The sequence below is a fragment of the Lissotriton vulgaris genome, unplaced genomic scaffold (genome assembly GCF_964263255.1).
Source record: "Lissotriton vulgaris unplaced genomic scaffold, aLisVul1.2 SCAFFOLD_509, whole genome shotgun sequence".
Taxonomy (NCBI): Eukaryota; Metazoa; Chordata; class Amphibia; order Caudata; family Salamandridae; genus Lissotriton; species Lissotriton vulgaris.
This window is the reverse complement of record NW_028247190.1, coordinates 170,711-183,197: the sequence shown is the minus strand read 5'-3', so window position 1 is coordinate 183,197 and position 12,487 is coordinate 170,711. Positions and strand designations below refer to the sequence as shown.

Here is a 12,487-nt window from a genome sequence, read left to right as displayed (position 1 = left end):
ACAATAAACGGGCAGTAGGGAGGGCGAGTAACACATTTTGTGTGTAATGTACTTCATGGAGCCCATGGGAAACCATGCTTACTTTTTTTGAGAGGTTTATTTCCTCGAAAACTCAGCTGGAGGGTGTGTCGAAGTGACCCCTCTGACCTCTGTACTCATAACGGGTAGGGAAATTGGGGCAGTAGTGGTCTGGCATCCTTCTTGTGATTTGTACTGGATTCAAGTTGTTAACTCAGTGTAGTCAGTTGCATCTCTGACAAATTCCTTTGTTATGCATTCTGGGACCTCTACCAATCACAATTTAGAATATTTAAGCCTTAAACGAGGAGCTTTATAAAGGAAAGAAATCGGATGGGCTTTGTTTCCTCACAACAACATGAACATTTTGGAGAGACAACTTAGTGTATACACAACTCGGGAAACTGTCTGTACAACGCGATTTGTACATCGCAGTGCTACGCATCTATTACCACTTAAGTTTTTACCTCATATAGGCTATTACCACGCATGCCTTTACCACACATTTAAGGTACATATGTGGATTTGGGGTTTCTCACACCCAAAAAGATAAACATTAAATATAGAAATATATATATTTAAACTTCCCCTACTTCTACTTATCTTAGTTAGACTAATTATGAATGATAATGTCATGGAAGGTAAAAGCATATGTGTGATAAAAAATGCTAAAAATGCTAGGTAAAGCTGCGTTGTAAAGGCATGCAATGTTTTTACCTGCGTTGTTCCGTTATACATCTCACATACGCCGCACACTTGTACGGGAGTCCACTTTCTCTGCCAGAGCATCACCATAGAAAGGAATTTTGTTGACAAGCCACAGTCTTGCACTTATACAGTTACAGGTAATACGCCTTGCTTTTACCAAGGTCATTAGCTCTTATTTTATCAATTGCATGAGGATAAAAGCATAAGTCGGCCCGCTACTTCTCAGCAGGCCGCATCAATACAAATTAATCTGTTTGGTAAATGAACAAAGGGGCTAAAGGTCAGATGTACTAAAATAGTATTCTCAAAAAGTGGTTGCAATTTGCGCACAGACTTTTTGTAAATCCTGTGGTATTATGCAAACATAACATAAGGTAGGTTGAAAATCGCAACCCAAAGTGATTCGCTTCTATCACAGTGATGGTAGCCTGCAGGGGTCGGAAGACCACCATATCTGTGGTTGCTTTGAAATAAAGCAATCTTTTTTTAATGCGAGCTGTTTTCCTTTAAGGAAACCATTATTCTTAAATAAATAAACATTTTTTTATGGAAGTCAGTAGGCTCCTGGGCCACTGCCTACACCTAAACATGTATTTTGACCATTTACAAAGGGGAAGGGGTAATTCGGGGATCCCTTCACAATTTCAAATGTGGGTTAATGCTACCTTTCAGTAGTCAGGAAAATATGATTATTTTGCAACCGGATTTCAGTTGCAAAACATTAATATATGGCATAAGGAACCGCTATGTGGAAAAGGCACCCTAAACACTTCCCAATAGTGATTCCTAATGGTTTCCAAAACCCTTTTAGCGATTCAGTAATATGTGGCCAAATATCTTGAGTAGGTAAAACACCGTTTCTTGGCATAAATACTGCAATTTACCAAATCACAGGGTTTGCGACCAGTCAATGTATTCATACGTCTGGCCCTAAATTCCTTGTTCACCTTTGCAGGGCTCACTCGCTTTGTAACTGTTTTGAAGCTGCAGGGAAGAGTACAAACGTCAGTTCTAGAATGTTTTATTAATCTTTAAATCCCGATCACTGACCCCCTTGCATGCAAACTGTTCTGTCTATTGTAAAGCGCTCTGATACCGATACGGGTTGGGTTCCCTCTATATAAAAAAACAAAGCACTGATAAATACATATCATTGGTTTTAATCAGAAGTGACACCTTGGGATGTTTGGTGATCACAGTACCAGTGATGAAACCGCCCACTCGTCCTACAGCTCCATGTGATTTTTGAATGAGTCGTAATTGCTGCGAACGTTTTCGTGTCACTCTGTTTTCTATGTCCTGCCTCAGATGTTTGGATGAATAACAATATGGATGTTCGGACTCCAGGGCATTAAAATGAAGCATATTCCGGAAATGGGCGGTTTAATGTGATAGTTTTTGCTCTCCTGGGATAACCCAAGGCAGTACTTTATGTGCCCAGAGCGAAGACAGCTCTGCTAACGAGCCCTCCCCGGGGAGCCTGTTGTGTCTCCAGCAGGGTTAGGCGCCCTGCACCTGCTGCCTCCATGCTCGGTTGTTGATGGGCACAAGTTTCCCAGCCCTTGGTCTTTGTCTGCGCATGCGCCGCTGCAGTTCCGAGGCTGACCCTCTTTTCTTGGCCTCGCTTCCAGACCCGGCCTTTGTGCACGCCAAACTCATCCCGGACAGCGCCGAGAAGAACGACGATAAGCTCTACTTCTTCTTCCGGGAGAAATCTGCCGACGCCCCCCAGAGCCCCACCGTCTTCTCCCGCATCGGGAGGATCTGCTTGGTAGGTTTTCTTTTCGGGAATTGATCTCAAAACATTTACAATTTTTTACACTTTGTTTTCTCCACTGTCACAGCCTAACACGCAGTTGTCATAGCCTGGGTCAGTACACAATCTATGCATTCCTAGGTAGCACACCTACACCATTCCATACATTGCGCGCCTGTCTAGCGGCCCTACATCATTCCATGCATCACCTTGTTAGGCAGTGCACTATCACCTTTCCATACAGTGGCGTCCTAGGAAATGCACCAAAACCGTTCCATTCAGTTCTTTCCTAATCAGTGCACCCACACTGTTCCATACAGTGCCTTCCTAGGCAGTACACCTACACCATTCCATACGGTGCCTTCCTAGGCAGTGCACCTACACCATTCCATACTGTACCTTCCTAGGCAGGGCATCCACACCTCTCCATACAGTGCCTTCCTTGGAAACGCACCAAAACTGTTCCATATAGTGCATTGCTAGGCAGTGCACCTACATGCACTATTCCATACAGTGCCTTCCTAGGCAGTCCACTTGCATACACTGTTCCATACAGTGCCTTCCTAGGCAGTGCACCTACACCATTCTATACAAAGCGTTCCTAGGCGGCACACCTACACTGTTCCCTACAGTGCTTTTCTGGGCCATGCACCTACACCGTTCCATACAATGCCTTCTTAGAAAGTGCACCGGCACCATCCCGTACTGTGTCTTTCTAGGCAGTGCTCCTACACCATTCCATACTGCACCTTTCTAGGCAGTGCGCCCTCATCTTTCCATACAGTGACCTCCTAGGAAACACACCAAACCCATTCGATATAGTGCCTTCCTAGACAGTGCACCTACACTGTTCCATACAGTGCCTTTCTAGGTAGTGCATCTATACTATGACATACAGTACCTTCCTAGGCAGTGCACCTACACCATTCCATACTGTGCCTTCCTAGGCAGTGCATCCTCACCTTTCCATACAGTGCCTTCCATGGAAACACACCAAAACTGTTCCATACAGTACATTGCTAGGCAGTGCACCTACACTGTTACATACAGTGCCTTCCTAGGCAGTGCACCTGCACTGTTCTATACAGATCCTTCCTAGGTAGTGCACCTACATACGCTGTTCCATACAGTGCTTTCCTAGGCAGTCCACCTACATACACTGTCCCATACAGTGCCTTCCTAGGCAGTGCACCTACACCATTCCATACTGGGCCTTCTCATGCAGTGCACCTTCACCTTTCTATACAGTGCCTTCCTAGGAAATGAAACTAAACCGTTCCATGTAGTGCCTTCCTAGGCAGTGCACCAGCACCTACACAGTTCCTTACAAAACGCTCCTAGGCAGCGCACCTACACCATTCTATACAAAGTGTTCCTAGGGGGCACACTTACACTGTTCCCTAAGGTGCCTTCCTAGACAGTGCACCTACACTGTTCCATACAGTGCCTCTCTAGGTAGTGCATCTATACCATCACATACAGTGCCTTCCTAGGCAGTGCACCTACACCATTCCATACTGAATTTTCCTAGGTAGTGCATCCTCACCTTTCCATACAGTGCCTTCTTTCGAAACGCACCAGAACTGTTCCATACAGTATATTGCTAGGCAGTGCACCTACACTGTTACATACAGTGCCATCCTAGGCAGTGCACCTACATACACTGTTCCATACAGTGCCTTCCTAGGCAGTCCACCTACATACACTGTTCCATACAGTGCCTTCCTAGGCAGTGCACCTACACCATTCCATACTGCGCCTTCCTAGGCCGTGCACCTACACCATTCTATACAAAGCGTTCCTAGGCGGCACACCTACACTGTTCCCTACAGTGCCTTCCTAGGCAGAGCACCTACAATTTTCCATACACTGTGTTCCTAGGCAGTGCACCTACACTGTTCTATACAGTGCCTTCCTAGGCAGTGCACCAGCACCATTCCGTACAGTGCACCTACACAGTTCCATACAAAGCGTTCCTAGGCAGTGCACCTACACTGTTCCCTACGGTGCCTTCCTAGGCAGTACATCTATATAATTCCACAGAAAGTGTTCCTCGGCAGTGCACCTACACCATTCCGTACAGTGCCTTTCTAGGCAGTGCACCTACACCATTCCATACAGTGCCTTCCTAGGAAACGCACCCTCGCCTTTCCATACAGTGCCTTCCTAGGAAACGCACCAAAACCGTTCCATACAGTGCATTGCTAGGCAGTGCACCTACACTGTTGCATACAGTTCCTTCCTAGGCAGTGCACCTACACCATTCTGTACAAAGCGTTCCTAGGCGGCACACCTACACTGTTCCCTACAGTGTCTTCCTAGGCAGTGCACCTACAATTCTCCATACACTGTGTTCCTAGGCAGTGCACCTACACTATTACATAAAGTGCCTACCAAGGCAGTGCACCTACACTGTTCAATACAGTGCCTTCCTAGGCAGTGCACCAGCACCATTCCGTACAGTGCCTCTGTAGACAGTGCACCTACACAGTTCCATACAAAGCGTTCCTAGGCAGTGCACCTACACTGTTCCCTACGGTGCCTTCCTAGGCAGTGCATCTATATCATTCCACAGAAAGTGTTCCTAGGCAGTGCACCTACACCATTCCGCACAGTGCCTTCCTAGGCACTGCACCTACACTGTTCCATACAGTGTCTTCCTAGGCATTGCAACTACACTGTTCCATACAATGCCTTCCGAGGCAGTGCACCTACACTGTTCCACACAGCATGTTCCTAGTCTCCCCCCTACACCGTTCTATAAAGAGTACTCCTTCCTAAGCAGCTCATCTGCACCTTTCCATATATGTGCACCCTTAAGCAGTTCATCAACAGCATTACACGAAACACGTTCCTAGGCCCTGCAGTGACTCGGTTTCATACAGCACGCTCCTGATCAGTGCACCTGCCCTGACCCTTAAGACCTAACTCTTTGGCTAAACAGATCTGCGGACCCCCACCTCCCCTCCCCCCCTCTCCCCCCCCCCTCTCCCCCCCCCCCCACCCCCCCGGCCTTGGGACCCTCACGTGTGAGTAGCCGCTTACAATTCCCTGATTGAACTCCTTATTGGGCGGTGTCTCAGTAGTGTTCTGTACTATGCTTCCAAAACCAGATCCGCTTCAAGGCCTCTTCTACACTTTTCTATACAGCTCGCAACAGAAAGTCCCCTACATCATTCACAATGCTTCCTCCGTGTTCATTCACCATCCTCTTAGCTATTCCATAGCCAGCAGCCCTACACCATTCGCTATATATTTTCCATAACCACTGCTCCTACGTTACTCCCTACTCCACTTCCAGTTTCAATACTATTCATCGTCAAGAATGACTCCTACACCGCCTTCCTTAACGTTTTTCAATAGACAGCTCCTTATTTCAAAGATCATTTCCATACCCTTTACAGGAAGACCAATCTCTTAATCTCTTGCATAGCAAGGGCCATTCTTTGGAAATCCCACACAGTTGGTGTTACTTTACCGCTTCCTACTGCTGCGTATCACAACCGCTCCATCACACTCATAACTCGCATGCACAGTCACCACAGCTCCACAACCCTGTGCTCCGATACAACATTTTACTCCCATGGTTCCACTACTCTTTATTTCTACACCATAGCCCCATGCCTCCACCGCTCCCTATGCTAGAACACTATACCATCTTGGCTCGACCCTCTGCGTGCTCTCGCACATTATCGCCACTGCTCCACCATTCTCACTTGTCCCACAGAATAACCACATAGCCTCACCAATCCATACAACTCCTTGACTGTGCTTGTTTGCCATTCTCCAAATCTCCATCAGCTCTACTGTACCTTTTCCAAATCTCCATCACTTTGTGCTCCTACGTTATTCTTTCTAGTTCCTGGACAAAGAAGAGTCCTACACCACTCCTGGCAGCAGGTACAACACACACAGAAGTCCATTAACACGTATAGGGCCTCTTCAGCCACTGGCCAAACCATTCCTTTGAGCAACCAATGATCCCAGGTAATCTCCCATGTCTTGCAAGGTGCCAGCGACATAGAATCTCTTCAGCTGCCCCCCCATCCCAAACCCTTTCTCCTACTCCGTTCAATACAACTCAAGAGACAGTTCACTACAACATTCACAAGTCAACATACCACCATCAGCATCACTTTTTGGTGGTGGAACCTCTAGCGGTAGGAGCTCTGTTCTTACCTGCACCATCGACAGCAGCACCCACAATGATTTTAACAGGGGTCACATAACTCCTCCTCCCCCCCCCATCAACTGGTACTGAAATTGTTGTCTAATTCTCCATGTTTTGCTCCCTGTTTTTAGAACGACGATGGGGGGCACTGTTGCCTTGTGAACAAGTGGAGCACTTTCCTGAAGGCTCGACTTATCTGCTCAGTGCCTGGTGCTGACAACATTGAAACCCACTTTGATGAGCTCCGTAAGTACCAATGAGCCTGGTTTCCCTCAAAAGACAATTATTTAACCTTTTCTTTACAGGTTCTGCGCATGTACCAGTCATGTTTCCGTATTTTGAAACTTCAGTTGGCATACCTCTGAGAAGGTGTGTGTTCCCTCCTGGGACCTCTTAGCCACTGTCGATGAAAGATAACCTCCTTAGAGAGTTGCAATCCTTCCATGTTAACATTTAAGTTGGTAAAAATGCACGGTATTGGCCCAAACCAGACATCTGCCCCTGGGATGAGTGTGTTGGCATATGGTCAAGGTGTATGGGATGATAACAAGCCTTTGGCCCCATCTAAGCATTTCATAATGCCGTAAGCTACCACAGTAAAAGTTTGCACTCGAACACCACCGTATCACACACTTCCTTCCCACTCATCGAGATTGCCATCCACCTTTTCACCGTGGTGCAGTTCCTGTATGCTCCACGCTTCCTATCTTATTTTTTCCCGCCCCAATTCAGTTTGTGCATTCCTTACTGCTTACTCTTTTTCCGCTGTATTCTCCTTTCCCCATCCTTGATCCACCTTGTATGACAGCCTAGACCATCATGCTGCCCCAGAAGGCATGCAGGCTCTATGCCCGCCGCAAATGTTCAGTGTAAGATGAAGTCATGGGCCAAAGAACTGAGAGGTGTTCTACTTTTCCAGACAACTGAAGGTATAACTTTCTACTCTGCTGGTGTGTGGTCTGCAGGCAACAGCAGGCTAGCTTGCGGATCAGTACAGCAGTGCCAGGTTACTCCCTAAGCCTTCTAATTGGTACACTTTGCAACATTGTACTTGTGGTACTAATGTGTGTTATAGCCAGTTTCTTCATGGGACTTTCTATAATTCCCAGTTGCCACATAAATAGCCTATTCATGGGTTCTACGACTCCTTAGACAATTAAATGATATGAACAGATGTAAGAAGTATAGAAATACGCAAAATGTAGAATTTAACATTTTAAAAAATTCTTAAAATGTGAAAGAATTTGAAAGTAGGCTATAAATTGAGTTAGTACCCTCGAACTGATTTATGTGAGCAGTGCAAGTGCTTCGAACAGAACATAGTATAGAAGATGATTGGCCTCAATTGAATTCAGAAAAGCTCCAACCTTCCCATTAAAATGTTGGTTTTTGTACATTTGTTTCTAAATTAAATAGAATATTTCAGCATTTTGTGTATTCTTTAATGCTTTTTTTCTGTATATTTTGTCAATAGTTTTATGGTTCAAATAATCGGAAATACTTAGACCAGGGTCCCCAGGCTTCCAGTAATGACTCAGTGGGGGTGCGGATTCTAATGATGATTCAATGGGGGCCCCTGGCTTCTTCTTCAGTATTGATTAAGTGGGGGTCCACAGTAGTCAAAAGGTTAAGAACCTCTGTGGTGAAACAGCTCCTCCTCCCAAGCTGCCAATGCCCCACTGCTCCCTGCACCATGGCCTGTACTAGTAAACCACTTGGTCCATCCCTCGTGCATACCCCCGTTTCCTCTCCACACACATTCCCAGGAGAGCAGGTGGTTGGGGCGAGCTGCACATGAATGGGCCCTTCATCCAAGCGCGGTGCTCCCTCGCCAGTGCAGAGCCCGCCGCTCCACTGACACCACCGTGTAAGGTTGCATTCATGTCCCTGGATCTGGAACTGGACCCACGAGGTCGCCGACCCCGGACCTGCCCCAGACCACAGGGAAGGCGGCCGCCTCCTGGTTTCTGCAGAACACTTGCTCCAACGACATCAAGTATATTGGCGACACTGGAGCACTCCTGCTGGGTGTGTAGCGCTTCGAAGGGAGCGATGCCCCTTAACAGTAGTAGTTAACATTCCAGAGCCTGCACCCTCCCTTAAGGGGACCCGGACCTTTTTTCACAGCTTCCTACGAAGCAGTGTGTTTTTTCTCTGGCTTGTATTTTCACGTGGCGTTACTGCTGATGAACTGTCTGCATGAAACCACCGTGTAGCCACCAATGGTGCAGCGGGTGCAGTGGCACCGGAGCCGCGGGTGAACCCAGATTAAGTCTTGCCTGTGTTACTCAGCCAGACTGTAGGGCACATCAGAGGATTTTTTCTTCATTGCATGCGGAGCCTCCCCCCCCCCCCCCACGCCCCCCCCCCCCCACACACACTCATACACTTTATGGGCACCAAGCGCTATGCGATGCTAGGCTCTGCCACAGATGCGTGCCTGCTCTCTCTGACCCGAGTGTCTTCTTTTCTCTGAGGCTGCCACCTTTTGAGGAGCTGCCTGCTCTGGTATTGCTTGATGTGCTCTTTCTATGCTTTTGTTCCAGTATCATTTTCTTTATTCAGCAATGTGCCTGATTCTGTGTTGTTTGAGGAGGGGCGGTCCCTATGGCCTAGCTCTGCGGGCAGTGCGGTTTGCATGCATGATTACCTACTTTAGGGGTCGTGGTGTACTTTCTCAGCCGTGTGCTTAAAGGATGGTTTTCTGAGCATTAACCCCCAAACCTCAGAGGACCATTCACACCGTTCTGTGAGGCTCTGGTGCTGATCTGCTTTGTGTTCCATGATTAACTGACCTTGAAGTGGTGTTTCTTGTTCCCTCCCCCAGAGGATGTCTTTATCCAGCAGAGTCAGGATGTGAAGAATCCAGTTATTTATGCCGTTTTTTCTGCTTCCGGGTAAGTTGTACCTTATTATTGGCCTTTCTCAGTTAGGTCCGAGACAGTGGCGTAACGAAACTTGAGGGGGCCCCCCTGCAAACTACATGGAGGGGGCCCCCCTCCCATCCTCAGTGCCAGTCTAGACCGCTCAGGTCAGCGACCCGCCATTCTGCAGGGGATGCGGGGCGATTGTTACGCCACTGTCACCAATACAGCCGTGATAAGTAACACAGGATGGTGGAGTTAAAGGTTGGGCTTAGTCTGCCAGCAGGCTATCATAGGTGGTGGTCCATTCATTACAGGGTCCCTGCCATCAGTAGGCCGGGAAGTTTGCCCAAGTTTAGGTGGGTTTCCTGATGCAGACTCCTGTCATGATATACAACATCGGGCCCACTCATCGTTGAGTTTTGACAAAAGTGCATCCACTGCTCCTTCTGGTTTCCGTTTTAAAACATTAGACAAAGCGACATTGCAGTATTTCAAAAGCAGATGTAACTACAAAGAGCACATTTTCATAATACATTTTTATTAGTAGACAATAGCAATCTTAAGAGGCATTGCATAGCTTCATACATACTGTGACCCCAATTCCATCACAGTCTCTCTCTCTCTCTCTCTCTCTCTCTCTCTCTCTCTCTCTCAATGAGTCAGTCTCTCTTGCTCAGTCAGTCAGCCTCTTTGTCTCTCTGTCATTCAGTCTCTCTCAGTCAGTCAGTCTGTCAGTTTCTCTCTCTCTCTGTCAGTCAGTCAGTCATTCAGTCTCTCTCTCTGTCAGTCTCTCTATCTCTCTTTCAGTTTCTCAGCCAGTCTGTCTCTCCGTCAGTATTCAGACTCCGTGTCAGTCAGTCTCCACTCTCTCTCCACTCTCTCTCCACTCTCTCTCCACTCTCTCTCCTCTCTCTCTCCTCTCTCTCTCCTCTCTCCACTCTCTCACTCTTTCCACTCTCTCTCTCCACTCTCTCTCTCTCTCTCTCCACTCTCTCTCGCTCTCCACTCTCTCTCGCTCTCCACTCTCTCTCGCTCTCCACTCTCTCTCGCTCTCCACTCACTCTCTCTCCACTCTCTCTCTCTCCACTCTCTCTCTCTCTCCACTCTCTCTCTCTCCACTCTCTCTCTACTCTCTTGACTCTCTCTCTCTCCACTCTCTCACTCTACACTCACTCCACTCTCTCTACACTCACTCCACTCTCTCTACACTCACTCCTCACTCTCCACCCTCGCTCTCCACTCTCGCTCTCCACTCTCGCTCTCCGCTCTCCACTCTCTCTCCACCCTCTCTCTCTACTCTCTCTCTCCCGCTCTCCACTCTCGCTCCACTCTCTCTCTCGCTCCACTCTCTCTCTCGCTCCACTCCCTCTCTCGCTCCACTCCCTCTCTCGCTCCACTCTCTCTCTCGCTCCACTCTCTCTCTCTACTCTCTCTCACAAAGTAGTGTGCGTTGCCATGGGCGTCCGCAGAAATGTTTCCGGGGGGGGGGGCACATTTTTTACTTCATCACCATCCCCCTTGCACTCTTCTCCCCTTTGCCTTGCACCCTTCTCCTCTCTGCATTGCACCCTTCTCCCCTCTGCCTTGCACCCTTCTCCCCTCTGCCTTGCACCCTTCTCCCCTCTGCCTTGCACCCTTCTCCCCTCTGCCTTGCACCCTTCTCCACTCCGCCTTGCACCCATCTCCTCTCCGCCTTGCACCCATCTCCTCTCCGCCTTGCGCCCTTCTCCTCCCCGCCTTGCACCCTTCTCCTCTCTACCTTGCACCCTTCTCCTCTCTACCTTGCACCATTCTCCTCTCTACCTTGCACCCTTCTCCCCTCTGCCTTGCACCATTTTCGGCCCCCCCATGGCCCCCCCTGCGGATGCCCACATGGTGCTTCTAACAAGAGTGCTTACCTGAGGGCACCATTTTGCTGCCTCATCCCTTCTCATATGAGCTTTGTCCTGGAGAATGCTCTCTCTGGGGGCCCCACTCCCACCCTTGTCATGGTCCCGAGCAGTGCTCTATGCTGCCTCCTGCTCTCTCTAGGGCTCCCACCATGTCCTTGTCAGCATAGCTGCCAAGGTTTCAGGTTGCTTTGTGTGACATTATTATAATGTCAGTGTAACTATGAGTGACATTCCAACAACTATGAGTGACACTTTCTCCAGAACAAAATCAAGAAATGGAAACGATGGAAACAAATAAATATTAGGAAATGACACCCATTAGAGCAACAATAAACTCTAAGAAGATGTTATAATGGCCAGAAAGCACCAGAAATGGAAGGGCACACACACAGGTAGGGGTCACAATTCAGCGGCAAAGTGTAATTTTTTTCAAAATTGAGCAATTTAATAAAAATCAATTTGCTGATTACAGTACGGCGTCACCAGCTATCAATAACCTGTGGCTAAGAGAGTAAGTAGCATGGCTATTCTGAGCACATAACATTACAGTACAATGAGGCATGATTGGGAGGGGGTTAGGACACGCCCCAGGAGAAAAGGCTGACTGAGGTACACATAGCCTACCTATGAGGTTGTATTGTTTAAAAAAGACATTTTAGGGGACACGGACTTGCAGTAATAAATCCAAAGTTCATCGTCCGACACAGTTTGCAGGGCTCTTTGTGAACTTGCCTTGCCACCTTGCACTAACCCCTGGCTAGAATCGTAGACCTGCTCTTCATCTCTCCCACGGAAGCACCAAAATTAAATATGCCTGCAATGATCATCCCCGAGCCAGAACCCCTCTTTGCACCTGGCTGGGAATAACCCCTGCAATTAGGCCCTACGTCGCTCCCCACTCCTGGCTGTGCACCACTGAATGCTGCTGGTGCCTGTCCCAAGTTATTCGGCCTCATGGAAGCCATAATAAAGGGACTGGCACTTGCTAAAACAGTATTAAAATAAATATGTTGCACACCAAAATAACATTATTTTGATAGTGTAAGTGACTGTTATGGTGAGTTCACTTACAGTT

At 47.8% G+C, this 12,487-nt stretch overlaps 1 protein-coding gene across 2 annotated transcripts in view; it reads left to right on the top strand.

The window, feature by feature from the left end:
- Window positions 1–12,487, top strand: part of SEMA3F (semaphorin 3F) — a 371,011-nt gene that overhangs the window by 302,100 nt on the left and 56,424 nt on the right. For both annotated transcript variants that reach the window (XM_086949651.1, XM_086949652.1), the window contains 3 exons: window positions 2,358–2,497; window positions 6,785–6,899; window positions 9,481–9,550. In XM_086949651.1, coding sequence (XP_086805777.1) covers window positions 2,358–2,497; window positions 6,785–6,899; window positions 9,481–9,550 — 325 coding nt within the window. The remainder of the gene's footprint in view (window positions 1–2,357; window positions 2,498–6,784; window positions 6,900–9,480; window positions 9,551–12,487) is intronic.